This window comes from Furipterus horrens, unplaced genomic scaffold (assembly GCF_987537825.1).
Source record: "Furipterus horrens unplaced genomic scaffold, mFurHor1.1.pri manual_scaffold_2, whole genome shotgun sequence".
In the NCBI taxonomy this organism is placed as follows: Eukaryota; Metazoa; Chordata; class Mammalia; order Chiroptera; family Furipteridae; genus Furipterus; species Furipterus horrens.
Genome location: NW_028327172.1, coordinates 175,091,916 through 175,118,183, shown reverse-complemented (window position 1 = coordinate 175,118,183; position 26,268 = coordinate 175,091,916). Strand labels below are relative to the sequence as shown.

At 35.4% G+C, this 26,268-nt stretch overlaps 1 protein-coding gene across 1 annotated transcript in view; it reads right to left on the bottom strand.

Moving 5' to 3' along the window:
- Positions 1 to 24,512, bottom strand: part of LOC150020051 (transmembrane protease serine 11G-like) — a 43,005-nt gene extending 18,493 nt beyond the window's left edge. The window contains exons 1-5 of the mRNA XM_090268139.1: positions 24,414 to 24,512; positions 6,305 to 6,426; positions 5,610 to 5,728; positions 1,458 to 1,525; positions 646 to 806 (exon numbers count right to left, since the gene is read on the bottom strand). Coding sequence (XP_090124265.1) covers positions 646 to 806; positions 1,458 to 1,525; positions 5,610 to 5,728; positions 6,305 to 6,426; positions 24,414 to 24,478 — 535 coding nt within the window. The 5' untranslated portion in view covers positions 24,479 to 24,512. The remainder of the gene's footprint in view (positions 1 to 645; positions 807 to 1,457; positions 1,526 to 5,609; positions 5,729 to 6,304; positions 6,427 to 24,413) is intronic.
- Between the last annotated feature and the right edge of the window lie 1,756 nt (positions 24,513 to 26,268).

Genomic DNA, 26,268 nt, shown 5'->3' with positions numbered 1-26,268 from the left:
ATCTTGAAATTGCTCAAATGTTCTTCAATGGATAAGGGGTTAAACAAACTGCAGTACTATGTGATACTACTTAGCAAAAACAAAACAAACAACAACAACAAAAACTATTGACACACACAAAAACAGATAAACCTCAGGAAAGTTATGGTAAGCAAAAAAGGCCAGTCTCAAAAGGGTCTAAAGTGTATGATCCCATTTATGTAACATTCATGAAATAATATAATTGCATAGCTGGAGAATGGATTATTGTTTGCCTGGGGCTAGAGGCAGGCAAAGGGGATGCACATGCCTACAAAGAGGTGACACAGGGAGTCATGTCATAACACAGTACTAGAGTGTAAGTTTTTATCATATCCATATTAATTAATTCAAACAATTACACTAATACCTCTCCTTCAAAAAAGCAGGAAATACAATAGTATTTGTGTTATTATATAATTATTCTTTCATAATTATTTCCATATTAACCAAAGGAAGGTCCTCTTGGTATTGATTGTGTGCAGTTTTGTTTATTACCAAATAAATGAGAGACTTATAAATGAAAAGTGGTTTCATTTTATGGTAATATAAAGAATCTTTTTCCATAGATGAAAAGATAGTTAAAATGATGAACTATAACAAGGAAAGAAAAATGGTATTTCTTGCCTCTAAGATAAGGTAATGAAGTATCTATCTTCAAGAAGCTTTCATTTAATTTTAACTTCTGATACAGAATGTTAGCAGCTTGACTTTTTACTGTTTCTGCATTGTTAGAAACAAAGTGAAATTCAAGCAACATATCTGCTTCCAAACTGTCATTACTTGACCTGAAAAACAAAAACACAAAAATAAATGAAAGAGCTCATAGCCATATTAATTATTATTTTATATCTTATTATTTAAACATTATATCATCAAAAATAAAACATAGTTTATATACTTTATTATCATAGATTTATTCCCTTTCCTGTATCATATGGTTGCTAATACATAAATTATTCTCTGCTTGTAAAACTTGATCATGTTCAGGAAGGAAAGAATAACTGAGAGTTCTAGAATTTATTTTTTCTGGTAAAATAAATCAAAAGCTCTTGTCAAGTTCATCAACTCTGTCTACATATTTTTTCTTGATTTTAAAAAATTTATAGTATCTTTTTATGTTTAAAATTTAAGTAAAATTTAAGAAAAATTTAAAAATTAAGTAAATTTATTTAATGAGTGTGAGAATCTTTAGCTCAAATGCAAGTCTTAAAAAGGACAACCAGTAGAATATATTTCATCTCTATCCAAGTTAAGAAAGACTCTTCCTATAGTTATTCTGTACAGGAAGGGTAACAGTTAAATGTATTAATATTAAATTATTTTTGCTCTTGATATATCTAAGATTTTTATATGCTGACCACAAAGCAAATAATTGAAGAACAACTCAATAATAAAAAATTGCCTTTTTAATATACAAATCTATTAGTTATGATTACCTAAAGTTGACAACATGAGACTTGATGTAATGATGATTTAAACTGGAACTTTGAAATATATTATCTATCTGAGAAAAGAAAAAAGAACAGTATAGAATTTTGTTAAATATGAATTTCACACATTTCAATATATCACAAAAAGTCTGTATAAAACCAGCAGTGATTCAAGTAGCATTTAACTGTAAGTTTGTTTATACTTATCCCTGGAAAGCTCATTTGGGTATAACTCTGCTATCATAAAGGTCATCCTTGTAATTAGATGTTGATAGTTGAACAACTTGTAACATAGTTAAAGATGGCTGATATAGAATTAAATTAAGCTACATATTTCAATAGCCAGTATAAAATATACAGAGTTGAAGGTACAAGACTAAGTTTCTTTGAAAATTTGTTATATGTGGACTTAAAATCCATTATGATTCAAGCTCAGCTGTCATTCTTATGGAGGGGGGTTAAGAAATCAATCTTTTAGGCTTTACTACAACTTTTTAGGCCAAAGTTTGGTCATGTGGTAAATGGGGGAAGAGGTGAGGTTGAGCTGCCTTCAATGCCCTGGCTCAGTTGGTAACTAGTCTGTCCAGCAAAGGTTTCACGACCACGACCACGACCACAGAACAAATTTATCCAGGACACTGTATTTTGTCTGGGTATGGGGGGAAGGAGGTGGCTGTTTCCTCTAGTGGAGAAAGTGCAAGACCTCCATTCCTCAGACTTTTTACTGAGAAGAGTACGCATGGGAGACACAAGGTCAAAATTCATAAATCATCAATAGCTTTTAGGCGTCTGGATTACAGTTGACAGTTACAGATTACAAGTATCACTATAAAGGGCACAGTGACCAGTCTGTGTCAGGGTCTATTAAACATCTTGACGCCACAATGGCATTTGGTGCAAGGTATCATACATTCCTTACTGAGAGATAAGAAAAGCAGAGCAAGCTTCAAAGCATAATAAGCATTCTTTAAATCCAGTTCCCAAGGGAACCCTCCGAGTGGCCTTTGGTCCTGTCTGCCTCACCTTCCAGTGTTCTGTTGAGATTTAGAGGCTTTCTGAGGTGGGCAACCTGGCTCACAGCTTGGGCTACAATTCCCGAAACCACAAGGAGCAGCTCCCCACAAAGAGGAATATATATTTATTGAATACTTCTTTAAAATAACTATACTCATCAAGAAAAATCATAAAATAATTACTTAGAATAAGTCTATGCTATTTATGTGTCATTTTAGACTTCTATGGGATAATTTGTACTACAAATTCCTAGAAGAAATTATTTCTCACTAAAACCATAGCTTGTTACAGAATTTGTGGTTTTACAAACCTTTTCATTAACATTGACTCATCAATTTGATTTTTCAGGGAAAAAAAAAAGATGAATCGTGTGCCAAACCTAAAGTGAACCCGAGACTTAATAATTATTTTCTAAAATCAGAAGATAACTGCCAAATTGTGAAACTAGGTGTGCATTGAACAAGTGCTTTTCACTCGTCTGTTTGGTTTATGGAATTTATTCTGATAAGGGGCCATGTCATATCATATTACATAGCTTTGTAAATATAAGTTTATTGAGACATCAATAGATATTCAAAAATCAATGACCATGTGTTTTTCTTCTAACTGTGAGGGAAATTTTTTTAAGGAAAGAGTTTTATATACACACATGTACAGTTATATGAAAAAATAATACATATTTATTGTAAAAAATTTATTAAAAAATAGCAATATAGCAACATATAATGAAAAGCACTAAAATAATTTCTAAATCACTGTAGAGAACCTGCTATTTACATTTTTGGTATATGTACTTCTAGATTTTCTACATCGATTTCTACATATTTTATTATAAGTTCTCTGCCTATCTACTTCCATTCTCTTTCAATTTTATTTTTTGTTTCCCTTTAAATCACAGCTTTGTGAACCATTTTATTGCCCATGGCAATGAAGCATAAAAACAGTATAGATTATTGAACTCCCCTAGATGTCTCAAAACTGCATTTTAGGTACTGGTTTTAGTCATTTCTTCTAGGAAAATGTTTGTTATAACTGTAACTCACAGTCTAACTAAGGGATCAGCAAATTATGGCCTAGGGCCTATGGGATAAATCTAGCCAGCCACTTGTTTTTGTGTGCCTGTCATCTAAGTATAGTCTTCACATTATTTTAATAGTAAAAAAAAGAAATCAAAAAAGAATGTTTTGTGACATCTAAAAATTTTACAAAATTTAATTTTCAGTATCTTTAATAAAGTTTTTTCATTTGAGATACTCATTAAATTTATTGCTATTAGTAATAGCACTAAGAAAGTGGGTGATTAGATTTTTAAAAAAACTTATTTGTTTTCCTATTACAGTTGTCCTACTTTTTCTCCCATTGCTTCCCCCCACCCCATCCGCCCCTTCTCCCACAGTCAATCCCCACCCTGTTGTCCATGTCCATGGATCATTATACTAGTCCCTTGACTAGATTTGTCCCCTTATTTCTCTCCTTCTCCCCCTCCCTGCTCTCCTCTGGTCACCATCAGTCTGCTCCTTGTTTCCAGGCCTCTGGTTCTTTTTTGATCATTTGTTTGTGTTGTTCATTAGTTTCCTGTATTAGGTAATATCATATGGTATTTGTTTTTCATTGCCTGGCTTATTTCACTAAGCATGTTTCTCTTCAGTTCCATCCATGTTGTCAGAAATGGTAGGAGTTCCTTATTTCTTTCTGCTGCATAGTATTCCATTGTGTAAATGCAACACAGTTCTTAATGAAGTTTTATTACACCACAGCCACACTCATTTGTTGATGTATTGTCTATGGCTGCAGTGGCACTAACAAATTTGAATAACTGCAGAGAAACTATATGGGCTGCAAAACTGAAAATATTTACTTTCTGACATTTTACAGAAAGAAAATTGCCAATTCCTGGTCTAAATTACTGTACTTCTGCACTGTACTTCTCAATATGATATTTTTCTTCTTGACATTGTCACAGTTTATACTCTAGAGGACAAAGCCAATGCTAATGGATTGTTTATTTATTTCCTCATCTTTTTGATTAGTACTTTTATAATCTTACCGTGTGGCAGACGCTGTGACAGGCACTAGAATTATAAGAATATAAAGACTTATCCTCTCACAAATCTGGAGGGGCACAGACATATAAAATAACGATGATGTCACAAGGTGGTTAGTGCTCTAACAGAGGTATGTGAAAAGTTTGCGAGAGCACAAGAAACAGATGTTAACATTCACTCAGATATTACTTTTTGTACTTCTTTATTTGCAACATAAAATGATTCTCATACTAAATCAGAGAGGTGGGTGTGATTATCCTATTTTTGCAGTGGAAAACTTGAGGGATCAAGTGGCTTTACCAAAGCTGAGAAGCTGACAAAGGGTAAAATTGGGGTAGGAATCTAGATGTCCTGAATTCAAAGCTTAGACTGTCTTTAATTCAATATATTTCTTCCTGTAATAAAATAGTCTATGCCCTGCCAATTCCACTTAGTAGCATCTTTCAACTAATTTCATCACCTTCCGTTTTTGCTTGGGAAATGGCTTAGAAAATACTTCTGAACCTGGCAAGAATAATTTTTCATCTTTGGTCAGTGCTAGGCTCAGTAGAAGCTGTTTACAACTGAAGTCTTCAGTGGAAGTCTGTGTTTCTGTGCTCTATTTTTAGGAATAAATGTTCAGTAGAACTGCCTACTGGGAAATGTATTAGCGTCATACACACAGCATGTGTGTAATAAATAATATATGGTAATGTTGTCTTTGCTGAATGATTGACTTGTTTTCAGATACTTTACTTAAGCTATTTATTGTTCTGTTTAGTTTATATTGTTCAGTCTTTGCTGCAATTATCCTTTTTTTCCAGTGAATCTGAGATAATGTTGGTTAGAATTGCTGGGATTAGCAAATAAAAATACAGTTAAATTTTAATTCCAGATAAATAATAAATTATTTTTTAAGTATAAGCCTGTTTAAAATATTGAATGAAGTATATTCTGGGGAAGATAGGAAATTAAAAGGTAACTGGACATTATGTCTTTTATCTAGAAAACTTAGCATAAGTGTAGTTTGGTGTGTTCTCAACTTGCCTCTTTATTTTAACCTCCTTCTTCCCAACAGTATTGTCAGGATAGGAGTGACACCAGGAAAACTTAGACTTACCTCCTCACTGATCTTTTGTTTCAGGTCAGTCTTAATTTTTGAGTGTTCTACTGAAAAATCAGGATTATATTTAATACTGGGGATCTGGAAGGAGGTTTGGTAATAGTGCAACTTCTGATCTGGAAGGGAAAAATGCATGGTTTCTCTTTAGTTCATATGAGTTATATAAATAACAGAAATGGAGGGGATGATGTGCAAAAATGTCCTCTATCACTTGATAAACTCCTGAGAATTAAATGTTCAATAGCTGTGGCCAAAACGTCCCTCTTCCTTTTTTAAGATCACACATTCTCTTAGTCATGTAATTTTCCATTGTATCCTGACACAAGTTGGCCTCAAATTTAGAATTGCTACTAAAATAAACATTTTATTCTCAGTACATTGAGTAACATTAAACTATACAATAACATAGGATGTAAACCTATGCCATTGGTCAAACAATAATATTATGTAAACCAAGTCAAATTTTAAATGCTAGAAGCAATTTTTATACATAAAGAATTATAATTTCTGAAATGTATATAAATTTATGCATATCAACATTATATTATGCGAAGTATGTATACATTTATACAAATTTTGTTACAATGAAAATTGTATTCTAAAATCTTAAAAGATATTTAAAATTTTAAATAACTGAGTAGATATTTAAATTTTTAAATTTCAAAAAAATATATAATGAGATAGATTCTTACCAAATGCCAAAAAATAAACAAGGAGGCTGATGATTATTGCTAGAACCAACACAACAGCAGCAATAATAAGGGCAATCATCCATGGTTTCAAGGAATTTTTTCTTCTGCCTTGTATTGATGGCCTTTTGAGAGATAGTTGTATATTAAGAACTTAAACACTAGAATCTCAGTTTCACATAGTTTGGCATAGAATTTTTAAAAATTCATGGTTATCTTATATTGCATATGGTAACATTTGAATATACTTTTCTATCAAAATTAGAAAAAATACTGTCACTAAAACTCATTGATGTTTGACTTTATATTTTGATTTTAAAAAGTCAGAATTATACTATAGTGACTACTTTTTCATATGTTTCCCAATCCATTAACTGAATGTACTGAAATAGTTTTTCTTTGTAAATGAACTAATACCATACATTTAGTTCATGTGCTTCAAATCACAATGAGCATCCTAGAGTGGGGGCATATGTGTCATCCCTCTCATTCCAGCATGAGAATACAGAGGCTCAGAGTGACTACTAAAACTTCTAAATTGTATATGGGAGGTGCCAGAATTAGGATTTAGGCTTTTTTTACATATCTGTGCTTAAACACATAATCTGCATTTATAAAACAAGTAATATGTAATACATAAAAAGAGCATCTAAAACAGGACATGTAAAAGAGAACAATAGAAAACAACAAGGAAGAAATAATAAGCAAACCATAAAAGATCATTTATATAATGAACAAAGATACCTCAGAACATTGGAGCCAGGAACTCCATGGTGTGAGAACCACTGGTGGTATATGATGAGTATGTATTTCATAGGATTATAGAATTCAAACCTGTGATTTTTATAGATAATGTTGCATAGAATAAGGCCATGTTTATTTGCACAAAATAATGAACCAATTAAAAAATATTAATGCAATAATAGTACCAGTAGCATCCAAATATGGCAAAAAGTGTGAAAATGGTATCCAGATGATTGACATTTGGCAAACCTTTGTGGAAGCAGGAAAATGTGACAAAGCCCTTTTCCCATCCCAATTTCAGGGCCCACAACCTAAAGACCAAATCTGAATGGTTATAGAATTGAGGCAGGCTAGAAGCAGACCAACAGGGGTTGTCCAGGAAGATCTAAACCACAAGAGAACTGGATAGCAATATGGTTCTGATGCTTAAAAGTGCTGCCTCTTTTTCTGTTACAAGTACACATGGAAAAAAGAAGGAATTACCTTCCCTGGAATTGGTAGCTGGTAGTGTTAAAGGGGAAAATATACGCCTCTGCTATATAATTAAAGAAATAACTGAGTGTGTCTTTTGGCATCAATGATCTGGAAGGAGTAACAATGCTCCTGTGTCTTCGTATCTGGGCAAAGAAATTAGAAGCAATTTCCCCACCCCAGAATCTATAACCTGAGCTCTCATAAGTATCTCAGGCTGTATTAATTCTGAGTTCTGCTGTGTTTCTGGAAGGACATAAAGCTACTCTGGCCTGATACTCTTTGGTTAGGGGCAAGAGAAGAGTACCTAAAACAATCTGCAAATATCTGAAGTAGCTTTAGAAAAGCTGGGATCCTGCTGGGACACAGGCAAGAGCCAATGAACATATTCATTACCTTTATTAATACTTTTATTAATAGAAGATCATGGGAAATCATGAACTCATTCAGTTGACATTTACCAACTTCTTCTGTGTGCCACTTTTTGCTCAAGATTCAAAAATGAGTAAGACAAAGTCTCCCATCTTCTAAAATGTGGATCTAGAGACATATTAAGTATCAACTATAATACAAATGCAAAATGTCATAATGGAATTATGCCCGATATGCTATGAGAGATAAATGGCACAAATGGTTTTGCCTTAAAGAAGTTGTCCTTTGAAATAGATGAGAAGAAATTGGCAAGGATGACATGTACTGTGGGCAGAAGGAACAGTATAAACAAAGACAAGGAGACATGAGACAAAGACAAGGATTTCTCAAGGACATACTTGAGAAAGTAAAGTTTATGGTCAAGAATAAAAATAAACAATGCATATATTAATTAAATAATTCAGTAGATATTTAACTTACACATTGACTAATTTCATTGGTTATTCCATATTCGTGGAGCTTACACTTTATATATACTTGATAAATATTTGTCTACTAAGTAATAGAAGATGTCATCAGGAGGGGGGAATCCCTAAATTATTTGCAATACAAAAATTATTTTTATCAGAGTTTTGCTAAAGGTGGATTTTATCAATCACAGCAGGGGGAGCGAGATTAAGCAGTTAACTGGAATCGAGTTACAATTGCAAGTTTTCTACCTGTAAATTGCTAAAAAAAAAACAACTCTCTTTCTTTCTTGGCTTCTTTCTCCCCCTAACCATTCAGATTAAAAACACTTAGTTTTGGTCAGACTGTCCCAGCAAGATGGTTAAACATATTCATTGTAGTGCAAGAAAATACAGCCTTAGAGAAACTTTTGACAAAAGAAAAATATAAGTGACCTCATCTTTGAGGTGTTCCTGCCAAAGCAAAGATGAGCAGTGATGAAAGCTACCCATTTAGCAGGTCTATCAAGAAAATCCTTCACAAAAAGTTAAAGCATTTTGAAAAGTGTCTTCAATTTAATCCCTCCTGTACCTTTGTTTACATCCTGAGTGGCTCATTACCAAGACTGTCTCATGGGGAGGCACTTCTTGAAGCTCAACAGAATGGAATGAACTCTTCTTGCTCTTTTCATTGTCAGCCATTTTCTTTCAATATAACAATCTTTTACCAAGGTACATCTTCAAGTCCTTTTCCTATAGTTGGCTCTCCTGACATCTGTTATTTTTCCTGACACTTTTTCAAATGCTTTATATTACCAAATGTTGTCATTCAATGATTCAAGGCTGAAGAAAAAAAGAATTTCCTTTTATCACAGAAATGGCCTTCAGATTTGAAAAGCTCAGCATAGTGGTTAAGAGTGTGAGTTCTGCAGTCAGCTTCCCTGATTTCCTACTCAGTTCTCCAACCATGGGATATTGTCAGTCATTCAATCTCTTTGTGCCTCAGCTTCTTTATGTATAAAATGGGGGCAACAATACCCACCTTGTGGGTATTGCACATTCTTGTAAAGACGAATGAATTCATATATGTAAGAGCACGTAGAACAGGAACTAAAACATGGTGAAGACTTAGGAATTTTGTTTATTTTGTTATTTTTTATTATCGGAAGCTGCAGAGAAAGGATACTAAGGAGTGCATAATGGAACGGCATGAGCTGATGGAAAGTGTGTGCTGAATGGTAGATGTGTTGCTCTTGAAAGAAAGAGATAGGAACCTAGTGCCCAGGATGTTGGAATCTGAGGGGAAGCACTGGGTACAAACTGTGCACAGGTTGGGAAGCAGCTAGGGAACCTAGAAAGCCCTGATAACCTCCAAGGAGCATTCTGGCAGATAAGAAATTCCATGCTTAGGGGAAGGGGGGCCACCAGAGCCTTCAAGAGTAATCACAGGGTTCAGAAGTAGGCATCATGTAGTGAGCACATTTTGGAGCATCTACAGGGAAACAGTACAGGACAGTAATAATCAGCATGGAGACATTTAAGACAAAAGAAGATGGGTGAATCATGGAGTTCAGGTTTAAATCCCCTGCCTAGGGAAGACAGAAGAACTCTGGAAGAAATTTGTTGTTATGAAAATATCAGAAGGTGGTGGTGTTATTATTCATAATAACAGTGGTTTAGCAGTGATGATGATTATTATTTTAATTGTGCTACCAGATATGATGAGTCTTTTATAAAATCTGTGATGTGAGCAAGAATACTGAAAGTTGTGCAAAAGGTTAGGTAAACATGTATACTTCTTTTTATATTTCCTGTTATGACAAACCATGTGTTTTGTTTCTATAATTCTACATTCTGAAGATAAGAAAAACATGTTTTATAAATGACATCATAATTAAAGTAACTGGCATTTTAGCTGTTAAAGAGTTCAAAGGAAATAATCAAGGTCAGAGAGTGCTACTCTTCAAATCTCTGTCCATTAATAAAAATTTTCATGGTGAAGTTCCTTCAGAAGCTGTTCCTTGAGGGAAATTTTAAGAGTGCTGGGGTAATCAAAACCCAGGAGGATGAAAAACAATGTGGATGCCACTTACCTGGGCTATTAAAGGTAAGGTGAGTGTCCAGAGCAGTACTTCCCACCCACTTTAGCCAATATTGCTTCAATTTTGTTGGTACATTTTCCTGTTTTCTTACTAATGTTGTCCACTAATCATCACTTACCCTTAATCATCTTGCTTTCCACTACTGCTATTTAACAACAAATTTTGATTTATACAAGGAAGTGGGACTTGTTTTGAATGTTAATACATGCAAAAATGTTTCAGCTACATTTTTTTTCTAATGAACAAGTCCTAATGCCACTGTATCTGAGTTGGGAAATAGTTTGTATTTAAAAAATAAAAGTTGAAATGTGAAAAGAAAATTAAATAAGGCCTTTATTGAGCAAGATAGAAATATTGAAAAAACTATTTAATTCTACTAGAGATGTCACATGAGTACCAAAGGGCAGGATACTCATAGGTAGGTGACTTTTACAGCTTCAGTGAACAATAACTGTCAGGAGATTTTACTTTAAATTAAAACACACATTTGAGCTTCCAGAGCCTTTTGGTGTTTCCTTCCTGCCTTTTTATTCTCTTTCCCTCCTTTATTACTTTAATAGCTATAGTGATATATAATAAACATGCATACATTTCACTCACTTAAAGTATACAGTTCAATGGCTTAGTATATTCCAAAGCTCTGGAACTATTCCTTTAATCAACTTTTCAAATATTTTATCACTCCTGAAATCCATGGCAAGGTGTTATTAATTTTAAGAGTTATAGGAACCCAAATTTAAGTATGAGAGGGACGTGATGTATTTTACATTTTAAAAAGGAGGCCCTTTCATTTGCTATATGTAGCTTACTTTTGGCCTCTTACTGTATAGTACTTGCCCTCACATGTGTTCTGCTGTTCCTTACATTCATTCACCCACCCCCATTTTGCTTACAACACCTCTTCTGCCTAAAATGTCCTCCCTTCCTCTTTATTTTTAATCTCCTTTTCCCCAGCTGCTGGCACTTCCATTTCTCTGGAAACCTTTCACTGTGCTGCTCTAATGCCTCCTCCCTCCTTTAGGGGCAGGCAGTTCCTCTCATAGCTATCCCACCCCAGTTAGCAGCTACCTTCAAGTTTCCTGTACTGCTATTTGCTGTCTCTTCGGTTGTATTGGTCACATTCTGTTTTCTGTTCTGATTATTTGTGCCCATGACCTTGTTCTCTCTAGCTCAGCCACCCACTCTCATACTCATGCTCGCTATCTTGTTATTCCCAACAGCTTCAATTTCTCTGTAATATCAATTTTAATCATCCTGCTCTTCAACTACCACCACTCATCTTTCCAGCTCACTGCCTTTGCACTCTGACTTCAGTTCCACTGGGATTTATAATGATCCTATCATTGTTTCACTGTCTCCCATCACCCTTATATTAGCAGTGCTCTCTTACCCAGCATAAATCCCACTGCCCACCCCCCCATTATACTTATTCCCTGGCATATATCCTGATTCTATAATCCTCTCTCTTAGTCATAATCATGCAGTAAAACTTCAAACCTGGTTAAATTCAATGTTATAGCTACTTTGTGTTTATACAAACATAGCTGGGAAAAATGCTCAACTATATGATGAGTCTCATTTTAAATGCAGGGCCACTAACCTTAAGTTGGCCCTCATTCTAATTAAGTTACTCTCTCCTAGTATGAGAAATAGACAATTATTTTTTGTAATTTCTCTCCTCAAATCTCTAATACCTCATCCTTCATCCTCACCCTCAGCCAATGGTCTTGATTCCATTTTACTGAGAAAATAAAAATGATCATCAGCTTCTGGCCAAGATGGAGACCTAGACAGGCACAGTCCACCTCCTTCCACAACTGAGAAGGAATACATCTACCGCAAAACCAGAAATAACCAGAAGTTCCAGAAAATAAAGCTACATGGAAGTCCAACGTATGAAGTTATAAGAAGTGGTGCTCGTCCATATGGGTAGGAGGGACAAAGCTGGGGCAGAGAGGTCAAGCTGTGCTAGCAGTGGCAGCTGCAGTGACAGTGGCAGGATGGCAGTAAGTACAGACACCCGTATTTAAAAAGAGATGAGGAACACCTGGGGAGCACCCCTGGCTGCAGACTAGACCTGTCAGCTTGCAATTCCAATGCCATGGAAGGCAGACCCCCATTGCCTCGGACTGTGAAAGCCAGAAGGTGTGGGGATGGAGGAAGAAGCTCCCAGTCTCTCAGTGGAGAGTAAATGGCAAGAATCCATCTTGGACCCCCGCTCCCACACAAAATGACACAGCATGGTGAGAATGATTGCCCGGTAGTGATGAGTGCATGGGGCTCTGCCCCCTATGGCATAGGAGGTGTGACAGTCCTGCCCAAGGACACAATACTGTCAGGATGGCAGAGATCATAATAAGGATCACAGTGACGCAGCTGACCAGCCAGCAAATATCTAATGTAATGGATCAGCAGATAGGAAATCTTTCTGAGGCAGTTCAGGGCTTTGGTTATAAGCATGCTTACAGACCTGACAGCAGATCTTAAACAAGATGGGGAATGAATGAGGGTTAGTCCTGCTGAAATGAATGAAAACATTTATAAAACAAGTGGTGAGGGAAAGAAAACCAGGGATCAAATCAACAAATCAGAACATAGGGAAGGAACAAACAGTCAACCAGTGCAGAAAGAGGAAATGAAAAGTGAGGAAAAGGAGGAGAGGCTCAGAAACCTATGGGACAGCTATAAGTGGGCCAGCATCTGAATCATAGGGTTGCCAGAAGGTGAAGAAGAGAATTAGAAATTAAAAATTATGTGAAAAAATAATGAAGCAGAACTTCCCTAACTTGGGAAAGGAAGTAGACTTACAGGTCCAGGAAGCACAGAAATTCCAAAAAATCTGGACCCAGGGAGAACCACACCAAGATACATTATAATCAAAATGTCAAAAATTAAAGATAAAGAGAGAATCTTAAAAGCAGCAAGAGAGGACTTCCGGCCAAGATGGAGGCTTAGACGGAAACGCTAGGTCTCCCTCTACAATTAGAGAGGAATACAACTACTTCAAAACAAAGGATAACTAGAAATTCCAGAAAATAAAACTACACGGAAGTCCAACATATGAAGTTATAAACCAGCGGTGCCATTTGGGCAGGTAAGAGTTAAAGAGGGCAGTGCTGTTTGCGGTCGCACCTGGACAGCAGCGGGCGGCGAGGAATCCCGGCTGTGCAAGCCCCTGGCGGTGCGCGACTCCGGCGCTGGGGAGAGCGGCCGCCGCATCGCCTTGAACAGTGAGGCCCAGGGGGACGGGAGGACGGATCCTGGTCTCCTAGCTGAATAACTGTGTGAATCCATCTTGGACCCCCGCCCCCAAAGAAAGCACCACAGGGCAGCGAAATAGGTCGTGGACAGGCAGGCGCCGGTCGCTGATTTGTGACGCCAAACGGTGCCGGTCACTGGGTCATTACGAGTACACAGGCACTGCCCCCGACAGCCAGCCCAAGAAAACAAAACGCATCTGTCAAAATGAGGCAGACAACTATAGAAATCCCGGTGACACAACTCACCAGACAGCAGATAGAGAACCTGACAGATGAACAGATAAGAAACCTGTCAGAGGCTCAGTTCTGGGCCATTGTTATCAGGTGGCTTACAGAATTCACAAAAGAGCAGGAAAAAGATAAGAAAGAAGCAAAAAAATTTCATAACGAAAGGAACAAAACCGCATACGAGATAGAAGGTGAGAAAAAATCCAGAGTTCATTTCAACAAACTGGAATATGGAGAAGGAACAAGCAGTCAACCAATGCAGCGAGAGGAAATGGGAAGCAACAATGAGAGGATCAGAAACCTCTGGGACAGCTATAAAAGGCCCAACATAAGAATCATTGGTTTGCCAGAGAATGAGGAAGATGAACTAGAACTTGAAAAATTGAGTGAAAATATAATAAAGGAGAACTTCCCAGACTTGGGGAAGGGAATAGACTTGCAGGTCCAGGAAGCAAGGAGAGTTCCCAAGAGACTGGACCCAGGGAGAACCACTCCAAGACACATTATAATCAAAATGTCAAAAATTAAAGATAAAGAGAGAATCTTAAAAGCAGCAAGAGAGAAGAAAAGAATTATGTACAAAGGGGTCCCAATTAGACTATCAGCTGACTTCTCAAGGGAAACCCTACAGGCAAGAAGAGACTGGCAAGAAATATTCAAAGTAATGAAAATCCAAAACCTACAACCACGAATACTCTATCCAGCGAAATTGTCATTCAGAATAGAAGGACAGAGAAAGTGTTTCCAGGACAAAATAAAACTGAAAGAGTTCATTAGATCCAAACCACTGTTATATGAGATGTTAAAGGGACTGGTTTAAAAAAACAGAAGCTAGGGAGATGAAACAAAGGCAAACTAAATAGGCAACGAGAGTGGAAAAGGAACTGTGGGTACGGGAAGCATATTGGGGGGAGGTCAACAGGGAGGGGGAATGGGGAAAGGGAGGGAGATGATATAGGAATTGGGGATCAAGGTAGGAGGGAATGGAATAGACGGAGAGAGGTTGGGAGGAACTGTATGCACAACAAATGGACATAATCTAAAAGGGGGGGACAACTGGAGGGAGGGGGGCCACCGGGTGGAGGGGAGCAGAGGGAAGGGAAATTGGCACAAATGTAATATTTTAATCAATAAAACACATTAAATCTGAAAAAAAAAAAAAAAGCAGCAAGAGAGAAGAAGAGAATTACATACAAAGGGGTCCCAATAAGACTATCAGCTGATTTCTCAAAAGAAACTCTGCAGGCAAGAAGGGTTGGCAAGAAATATGCAAAGTAATGAAAAGCAAAAACCTACAACCATGATTGCTCTATCCAGCAAAGCTGTCATTCAGAATAGAAGGGCAGAGAAAGTGTTTTCAGGACAAAGTAAAAACTAGAGGAGTTCATCAGATCCAAACCACTGTTATATGAAATGTTAAAGGGACTTGTTTAGAAGAAAGAGGATCAAAACTATAAACATTAAAATGAAAACTATATCACAACAACCAACAACAAAAGTTAAGGAATCAAAACAAAGGCAAAGTAAATAGGCCATGAGAGTGGGAAAAGACTTATAGGTATGGGGAACATTTTGGGGGGAGGTCAGCAGGGAGGGGGAAGGAGATGGTTCAGGAGTTAAGAAGCATAGTAAAAGGGAGTGGAGTAGACAGGAAGATGTTGAGAACTATATGCACAACCAACGGACATGGACTAAGGTGGGGGTCAACAGGAGGAAGAGGGTCACTCTGTGGAAGGAACAAAGGGAAAAATATTGGGACAACTGTAACAGCATAATCAAGCATATTAAAAAAAGAAATGATCATAAGAGAGCATTCACAAGGTCCCATTTACCCACCTGTCACCCCACTTTTGCCTTTTTTACGGCTTATTTCTATGCCCATGTTTCTCTACCTTCCTTCTTGTTAAAACAGTAACTTGTAAAACAGTGTTTAGCCAAATGTAGGAATAAATTCTTGTTAATTTATTAAACTGATATTTATTTTCTGTAGAGACAATGAATTTTGAGTGAAGGGGTTATGGGATAAGAAGTGAAAAGATTGATTCTTGTCTTATCCTTCTACTTTCTTTTAATTGCCCAGATGTTTTTTTTCAATATCCCATTCATTTGTATAATCTGGTCTGTATGTGATTTATCATATTTTAATAAAGTTATCTATGTTGCTGTTGTCTCATGAGCAAGAAAGAACCTGAGAGCTGCCTATTTATTATTATTGGGTTGCATCTTACTGTATGTATTGTGTATTATTATGGCTAAAGCTCTTAAGAAAGTATTTGAAGACAATGCAGTGCTACACTATTTTATGCATTTTTACATGCTATTCCACCTCTTTTATTAAACTCAAAGTCTTGAGCATAAAATAAGCAATATTTCTCTCACATTAGATTTTTCTTAAGGTGCTTTGGTCCCAGAAGCCTCACTATCTCTCTGAAGAGAGGTTGCATGTGTGGTGGAAAGAGGCTGAGTTCTTTTTAATTGGGGTGCTTCTATATTCACTAGGCATATAACCTTTCCTAATTTGTTAGAGCCGAGTTTATTAGTCTGTGAAATGAAGATGATTCCCACTGAGATATGAGAATAAAAAGAGATAGTAAGTGCTCACTCAGTGTTAGTTATTGTCCTCTGGCTTGATTAAGAAGTGACTGTGACTGCCTGACTTCCAAACAAAATTATATGTATTGAAAAGGCAGTCCAGTCACTATGTAGAAGCTACACTAATTGGGAGATTCTTGTCTGTGTGGTAACCAAGGGGTCTCTCTCTGTCTAGGTAGTTCTTTTGTTCTCAGATTTTTTATTACTCACACTCACATTTCAGTGTCAAAATATCTGCCAGAGGATAACTATATTACTTCAGTTAAATAGATATGGCGTTTATACATAACTGATGGTCTATCTAAATTGTTGGGAATTTTTCTATCTGTGTTTGATAATCAGCACAGTGTAATCAGAGCCTCATGACAGTAGTTCATGGGAGTCTTAGGGCCCCTAAAAGGTAGGGAGTGGTCCTTTACTCAAGGTTGCCCCACCTTATTCCAAACAGGTTTGGAGAGCAATGGGTGAGGTGTCAATGTATTAGGGTGAAACACAGGTTATCCTAACAATAATAATGATAATTTTTATTTACATGGCACTTCATAGTTTTTAAAGAGCTTTAGCATACCTTATAACACTCAACATTTTTATAAGATTCACATGGTAAATATTATGCCCATTTTAAATTCAAGGTTAAAGTGATTTGCCCAAGAATTTGAACATACAAATTACTTGAGTCCACCTAAGTTCCCTCTTTTCTATTTATAAACATTTTCCTCTGTAGAGCACTGGTTCTAATCCAAAATTAAACCATAACAATGACCAATGAGGCATGGTATAAGAATAGAAGCTTGTAAACAGGGAGGTAAATTTTGCTGAGAAGAATTTTACTAAAAATATTTTTACTCTCAATCAAGATCCAGAGGTCTGGAAGAGCTCCAAAACTCATAAGAGTAGTACTTGGCAGCACTTAAGAACTTCTAGTGCTTTGTAGAATAACCTTGGGAACCAAAACCTTAGAGTGCAGCTGCCCAGCAGATCATGTGAGAGAGACATGCCTAAGTCACCTGATGTGTGAGTCTCAAGGTGACGAAGTCACCAGCTGTTTGGACTGTGTTGTTCAGGCACCCCCCAAAGTAGCTGGTGGCCAGAAAATGATAATTCCTCTTGTAGAGACCTAAAGCCCTTTGGTGAGGAGAGTTAGTTTACTTATTAGTGGGAACACAATAAACCATTCCGTTGGGTCTGTTTTCATGAACTTGACCAGAAATCCAAGTCAAAGAGGTATAATAAACCCCTAGAAAATAACCTGGTCACTTGTTACACAGATGCCTCTGGTACGAGGGTCGTGATCAAATCCTACTTTAATATACTAAACTTCCTTTTCAGTGGTACTTCCATTGGGCCCATTAGCAATGATAACTTTTAACACCCTAACCTTTTGTAGTTTTCATGGTGTTTATCTCAAATGTCAGTACAGAGATAAAAACAGGACCTCAGTCTGGTCTAATGACACATAACTATTAACTGGAGAAATCTTGATTCAAAGTTGGTTGTTCTGACCTCAAACCTAGTGCTTCTCTCATGGTGTTTGCTCTAAACTGCTCTTAATTTTGTAATGAAAACATTTAAGTAGTCTGAGTTTTAATTAATTATTTTTTTCATAAGATAGAAAAATTTTAGGGAGGACATGAGTATTTTGCCAGAGAGTCAGTATTTGAGTTTGAATTGCAAGAATTATAGAAGTTTCCATTTGTATAAACTTGAAAAGATTAGCAAATACATGTAGAAACTATCAAAATGACAGTTAATTGTAGTAATTATAAAAAATAAAACAAAAATTTTGTTTCTGCTTATTGTTCTTTGTCTCCCCCTTATCATGTTTCCTTTATCCTTCTACCATGTGCCTTGTTACAAGTCTTGTCCTTGGTAGTAACTGAGTACCTTTTTTGATGTTGTTGAAATGAAAAAACATCAAGCCAATCTTATTGTTACTTAAATATTTGGTTGGTCTGAGAATTCAATATTCACCCACTATTTCCCCTGTGTATGAGCCTGAAGTTCTCTATCTGATTCACCTGCCAAACCTGAGGATCATGTTTGCATTCTATTTCAGTAATATGTTAATACTGAGGAAATTCAGAAGAAATTTACTTTCAGTTTACTAATAAACTGGGAAATAAAATATAGCCTAGACCATGAATTTGTGAAACAAGATTAATTGTGGATTGATTGGGCAATTGTAATCTCAGGCTACAAACTACTCTTTTAAATGTCTCTAAAATAAAATAATTATTGCACATTACTTATTCCTACAGGGACATTTAAGTATTGTACTAGGTCAACGTTAGTAAAAAAACTAGAAAAGATTAAGTATATTACTTAAACTGTACATGAGGAGAAGACCTTTCCTTATAAAACTGCTTTATTTCTATAAATTATATACTTTCATTGTTTTATTATCTTTGCTTGTAAAGTTCTTGGAACTAAGGGATTAGAAAAAGTATGTGTGATTGTGACTTATTTTTATTCTTTGCCATTATATTTATGAGTGGGATATCTACTTCTTAAAAATGACATGGAATCAGAAATCATTAAGGGAAACACCAAATAATTGGATTATTTTTCAAAAAGGAAGGAAATAAACTGCATCAAATTTGTTTATCAAATTTTCATAAGAAAAGTCAAGTGGTACATTTTAAGTTATATTTTTACAAATATGAAAAGAAAAGGTTAATTTATCAGCATGAATACAAAGCCATTAAATATGCATTGTTTTTATTCTAGCAATTTTACTTTTACATTAAAAAATTCCAGGTCCTGTGTGGAATGCATCATTGCATTTATAGCACCTGGAATATGGTAGATGCTCAAGAATATTTTTAATTGAAATAATAGGGAGAGGAGAAGACTCTGAGAAGAATTGTAAAGAAATCTAAGATTTAAATTATGGTCAAAGAATGAGGAAACCTGGAAACCAAAGGAAAAAATAAGGAGGGAATAAGAAGGAAATAAGGAAATAAGTGTGATATGATAGCAAAGAATAAAAGATATTCAAGGAAGGATTGATCCAGAGTTTTAAATGCTGTCGAGAACTCAAATATGACAAAAGTTTAGAATACTCATTGGATTAAGCAATAGTGAATCACTGGTGACCATAACAGGAAAAGAAAGAGTAGTGGAATTATAAATGAAACTTCAATGTGTTTGGGGAAAAATTGGAAGTGAGGAGATGGGACAATGGATATCAACTAATATATTTTTTTTTCATGAGTTTGATTGCAGATAGAGAGAGACAAGTCATCAAGCCATACAGGGTTAACAGAGGATTTTTTTTTCCTTGTGAATGAGATAGTTTTGAGTATTCTTACAATAGCATAAACTAGCCAGTAGAAATCCTGAGGTTGAGAGAAGGATTGGGTTGAGAGAATATTTGAAGGATCATGGATTCTAAACTATTAGGTTCAGGTTCACACATATGAAACTGATATTTGTGCAGGTAAAAAGTGGTAATATTGACATTTTCATATGATTCAACCTAATACATAGGAGAACTTGGAAAAACTGTAGGCATCCTTCGGTTTGTTGGTTCCATGTCAAGAAGTTAAAGGAATTCTCATCTAATTGATCAATCACATTACCTCTTTGAAGTAGTAGAAACACCAGAGGGCTCGTGGTGAGACTAGAAACTTTGAGGAAGCTAGAGAAGTTGAAAATAATCATTATGGAAAATTGAAGTATTAACTAAAGTGATATAGTAGGAATACAAGGTAAGAGTTGAAGAGTCAAATGAACTGGCACTTCCTATACATTTTTGAGACTTTCTGTATCATTCCCCAGTGGGCTGGGTAGAATGAGTCATTGTTCAGATAGTTGTATTTTCTCTAGAATTTATCCATGTATAAATGATTAAAGAAATATGAGATAAAGGAGTATAATGGAGTTTAAGACATCATTAAAAAATGGTGGAAATGGTAAACCAAAGGATCACAAAAGAAACAAAGATGAGTGTGTATGTGTGTGTATTTGGTGGAGATGACAACTGATGGATATGAAGAATTCAGGGAGTGGGAGAACTATTAAATATTTTAAAAATAATGTGCTAGAAGTAATTAAATCTGTAAGAAGGTTAGGATAGTGATAGTTGTCCAAAGTTATGATTCAGAGGGAGTAATTCCAAGTCATGACAAGGTCTAGGGTGTGGACATGAAAGTAGTATTTGAAGAGAATTATAGAGATGAGAAGATCAAGGAAATAAATTGTCTAGGATGTTGAAGATCAACCATATGGACACTGATGCAACCTTGAATAAGCATAGGACTTGAACTACAGAAGGAGATAGGAAAGCAAGTGTCACTCTTTAATGAATCAGGATGTAATCATGGGTCCATGGGACAGTGATGAGGAAGGAAAGAGGGTGGGGAGCAGGATTGTGAGAGCCTCAAAGGAACAAAGCAATTTATAGGGGTGGGGGGAGTAATGGTCTGAGGTGGCATTAGTGAGTAAGAGGACAAAGATAAAACCTTCAATAATAAACCCTGAGTGAAAAGGGCTGTAAAAATGCTATGTCTTGAGGGAAAAGAAAACTATATTTCAATTTTTTAGGTATATAAGAAATATTCAGCAAATAAAAAGAGAAGTTTAGAATGTTCAGTAGCTTGTTAATCAATGGATGGCATTCCATAAATTGTGAAAATGCAGAAGATAATTTGTCCCATGGAAACAACTTTGAATGTGTACAAAAGTGGGATGTTTATTATTAATGTTCTGTTTACACTTTTACCATGATTAAAGAATAAAAAAATAGAACAGGTTTAAGTTAAAGATGATCTATCATAACATTTTTCTGTAAAAATATTTAACCATATATAAATCAGATATGTTTTTATGTTGCTAATCTTACTTTTTAAAAATACATGATAAAATATAAATGTGTAAATGTATATATATGCATAATATGTGTGTATGTTTTGATAAAGCTTAAATTGCATTTTTGAACTTGAAGTTCTGCTACTTTAAAGATACTCTTACTCATTTTAGAGGCCATCTATCTTTTTACTCTTTTGCATCTAATTCTAGTCCTACATTGTCAATGCTGAACATCTAGAGTCCAAGACACTGTTATAGAAAATGGGGGCAGCCCTCATTTAAATTACAAGTTTGATTTACAAATTAAAACCATTAGGCCCTAATGATTTATTTTATTTTAAATTAATTATATATTTTATTTTTTTCTTCATATGTTTCCACTGGATAGAGTCTTTTTATGCTTATTGTTACAAAACTCAAACTTGACTTTTAATAACATATGGGGGAAATAACTTTAAGTCCACTAATGGGTGTTACTACATGAAAAAGACTCTAGGTGGTTGCCAGAGCTGGGGTTGGGGATGTGGATAAATGGATGGAGGTGATAAAAAGGTACAAAATTCCAATTATAAAATAAATAAGTCATGGAGATGTAATACACAACATGGCGACTATAGTTTTTAATACCGTATTATACATTTGAAACTTGCTAAGAATAGATCTTAAAAGTTCTTATCACAAGACAAAAATTGTTACTATGTTTGGTGACAGATGTTAACTAGATTTTCTGTGGTGATAAGTTCACAATATATACAAATATAGAATCATTATATTATACACCTGAAACTAACATAATGTTATATGCCAACTATATCTCAGTAAAGATTCTAATATTTCTGTGTCAGACAAAGAGAAATGTAAAATTATTCAGAACCTCATTGCAGGAACACAATAATCCAAGGAATCTATTCTGTAGTTACTTATTTTTGGAAAGAAAACAAGAATAAGTATTATAAATGTATTTATACCTATCAGGGGGACCCCCAAAAAACAGAATTGGAGGGTGGGCCCCTTGTAGTACATGCTTTCCCCACACTATGTGAGTGTGTGAGTGTTCTGGGAACCCATCTGTATCAGTGTACCAGTTGGCGTTGTCTTGAGAGGCTGTGTTTGACTCTGAATTTTTTTGAGGACTCTTTCTCAAAGCATTCACCCATTTCATGATGGGTGATTTTACAAGTGCACCTGCCCACACCTCACTGAGTGTTCAGCAGTTTTGGCCAGAACCCGCATGACCCCCATGCCCTATTCTACCTATTCACCTAATCTTGCCCTGAGCAACATTTTTTGTTTGTTTGTTTCCTTGAATGAAAAAAGTCCTCAAAGGGAAATGTTTTCCTGATGTGAAAGAGGTGAAACAAAAAAAAACGGAAGAAGCATTAAAAGGCATCAAAATCCATGAGTTCAAAAACTCTTTTGAGCAGTAGAAAAAAACATCTCAATAGGAATATTGCATCAAATGGAGAGTACTTTGAAGATGACTGAAGTTTAAACATGTAAGAATAAGTACACATTTTTTAAACAAATAAATTCTGTTTTTTTGGTCCCTTCTCCCCTTATTTATATCATGATATCTACATACAGAGTGGCTTACTAGAAAAGTAAACAAACTATTTCAGTGTTAAATGAAGTCTTTAAAGGTGATATGAAATCTAGTTAAGTCAAGTAGAGAAGATTGAAACAAACAGTAGGTGATGGGTACTAGCTGGAAATCAATCAATTGGTCCCAAACAAATTTGAAGAACAATTAAGCCTCTCAACTAATCTACATGTGCCAAGCGTTCTACTAGATACTGGCATGTACAACACAGAATAAGGTATACTTCCTTCACGTTAACTCACAAGTGACAAAAACTAATAAAGTTCAATTTTTGTATTTCTAATTGGGGAAAACCCTCTGACTTGATTATACTGAGGCATGGATTATCAATGGGAAGAGTAGGGATTGCTTTTCAATAGCACCTCTGCAGTCTTCCCTCCACTCTCACCCCTTACTGTCCCTCTGAGCAACAAAGCCACGTAATACCAAAGCAAAAAGCATAAAGTAGTCATACTGATTTATCCTGTATGGAATGGAACCATAGGCTTTTCAGGGATTTTGATCTGCAGGGTACAATTTTAAAAATCTTAAAAACAGGAAGTAATAGGAATGAAGAAACCTAAATTGCTTCTTAGTCTATTACCAGATATAGGTCTTTTGCTTTCCTCGGAATTTTATTTCAGTCTATTTTTCTTGTTTCTCTACCGCTATGTCATTTTTATTTCTATAGACATATTTCTGTTAACATGAAAAAAATCTTATGATTATTTATTTGCCTCTCACTTTTATATTATTATGTGCAAATTACTTTTATATTGTTTTTTAAATTTTTATTGTAAAAGAAATAATTTCCCAAAGGACATTAAGTTTTTGATATATCTTTTGCAGTTTTAATTATATTTATCAGTTTCAAAACAGGGGTTAAAATACAATTCTTTGTACACAGTTTGTGTATTTCCTCTATTTTCAATGTATCAATTAAATGCATGATTTAGACCCTGGCCAGGTAGCTCAGTCGGTTAGAGCACTGTTTCCAATACAGCAAGGTTGTTGGTTTGGTCCCTGGTCAGGGCACATACAAGTCTCAACCAGTGAATGCATAATTAAGTGGAACAACAAATCTATGTTTCTCTCTCTCTGTAAAATTAAGCCATAAAAAAGTCATAACTTAGACAGATTACAAATAGCATTATATATTCTAAACTCTGAATCGAGAGTGAGAAAACACTTCCTTCTTTGCCCCATCCTTCCACTGCTACATATATACAGTATTTTTACCTTAGGCTTTCTGATTTTCCTTTTTTCTGTCATTATTTTTACATTAAACTTTTCAATTAAAATCCAACTGTTTAAGTTTTCAAATCCTAAATATAAATTTGTTAGCATGGTTTCCTGAATAAAAAGTATTAACATTAATTACTATGTTATTATTTTCTCCAACAACAGCAGGAAAAAAACTATTAAGCTCCCAATTCAGAATAATCACCTTAATTGAAAAATCACAATCTAAAACAAATCTTCTTAAACATGAAATAAAGTTAAACTTACTGATACATCATACACTGCTGAGAATGCAAACTCCTCCACCTCTGTGCTGCTTTGTGATTTTTCATCAAATGAGTAGCATCCTGGCATTCTTTACAGACTTGTAAGCTGACTAAAGAAAGAATGCTTAAGGATTTAAAAGAAACTAGTTTGACAAGTTGGGATGGGTAAACTTTAACCAATACTATGTTTTGAGGTGAAGAATCACTTGATAAGCCTTTATTACAGGAAAAATTTCCTGGTTCTGGCTAATTAAGTGAGAAACAATACCATATTCAAAACCTAAGCAACACCCTTGAATGTTTTGCATGGTTTTTGTGTTTGACTTTTACGAGCTCGCACTCTTCTTTCTGAGTCAGGACATGTCTGGTTTTCAGGCTCTGCCATTTGTCTCTTTCAGAGGCAAGATCAGAGGTTTTCATAAAGCATTTGATACCCTCGACTTGTCTTTCTTAGTGCAGTGGTACACGTACTCATTATATCTGGCTCAGTAATTCATTTGCATCTACTCTAAAGGGGAATCTGGCTTTAAGGAGGAAGAATGAGAATGTATTTGTGCCAACTGTTATTTTAAAAGACTTTGCCTACTGATCGTCTCCTCTCCATTGCTCACCTTTGTAGTCATATCGATTCTACCTTCTTTGACTGAGATTTCTGCTGATCCCCTTCCCATTATGTCTTTGCCATGTGCCTAAAATATAATTTCCCTTATTTATAGCACAGTTCTCAATTCCAAGTCCAACTCACTGTAAGATTCAAGTCATTTATTCAGACTGTCTACACAGGCTACAGGATATTTTCCTTTAATTTCCCAACTCTCACACTATCTGAACAATCCTTAACCTGAGGCTTTCCTTCAAGAAGGAATCCAGTTTTAGTTTTGCTTACTTTCAGGTTTACAAACCCATTTATTCTGTTAGATAGTGAAGTATTTGAGACCAGAAACTGTGATGTCTTTTACTAAACGCATGTACCCACACCTCTGCAAACAGTTGGAAATTCAATACTTAACTGAGTCTTTGAGTCAATTTGACAATCAACATTGATATTCAGATTCAGTCCCTCTTTTGTTCTGAAAAAGATGTTCTGGCAAAACAGGAACATATAATTACAATTAATAAATGAACATATAAAAATGTTCAAATTAGCTAATATATAAAAATTCAATTCCTTTGTCAACTTTCTATTCATGTGTAACAAATTATGACAAACTTAGTCACTTAAAACAACAGCCATTTATTATCTATTTTTATTTCATAGGTCAGAAATCTGTGTGAGCTCAATTTTGTTTTCTGTTTAGTGTCTGCAGGCTGAAAGCAAGGTGTGAATTCATCTGGGTTTCTTCCTGGAGCCTGTGGTGGTGAAGACTCACTTGCCAGCTCATTCAGGCTCTTGGCAGAATTAAGTTGTTTGCGGGAAGACTAAGGTTCCTGTTTCTTTGTTGCTGTCATCCTGGTCTGACCGTGGCTTTTCAAGGCTACTGCATTCCTTGATAAATGGTTCCTTCCATCTTCACACCAACAATAGCGAATCTTCTCTCACTTAAAATCTCTGACTTTTCTGCCACCATGAAAGGAAAATCCTTTACTTCTACAGGAGTCTACATCTAAATAATTAGATTAGACCCATCTGGAAAATCTCCTTTTCCATTAACTCAAACTCAACTGATGAATAATCTTAATCAGATCTACAAAGCTTCTTTTGCCATGTAATGTAACATAAACGTGGGTATAATAATCTCACTGTATTCACAGTGAGATAGAGACAGAAATTTAGAATATTAGAGTTCTGCCTCCCATAGTACTAAAAGAAAGCATTGTTTTCTGTGTTTAAACTATATGTTTAATAATGTTAGTAG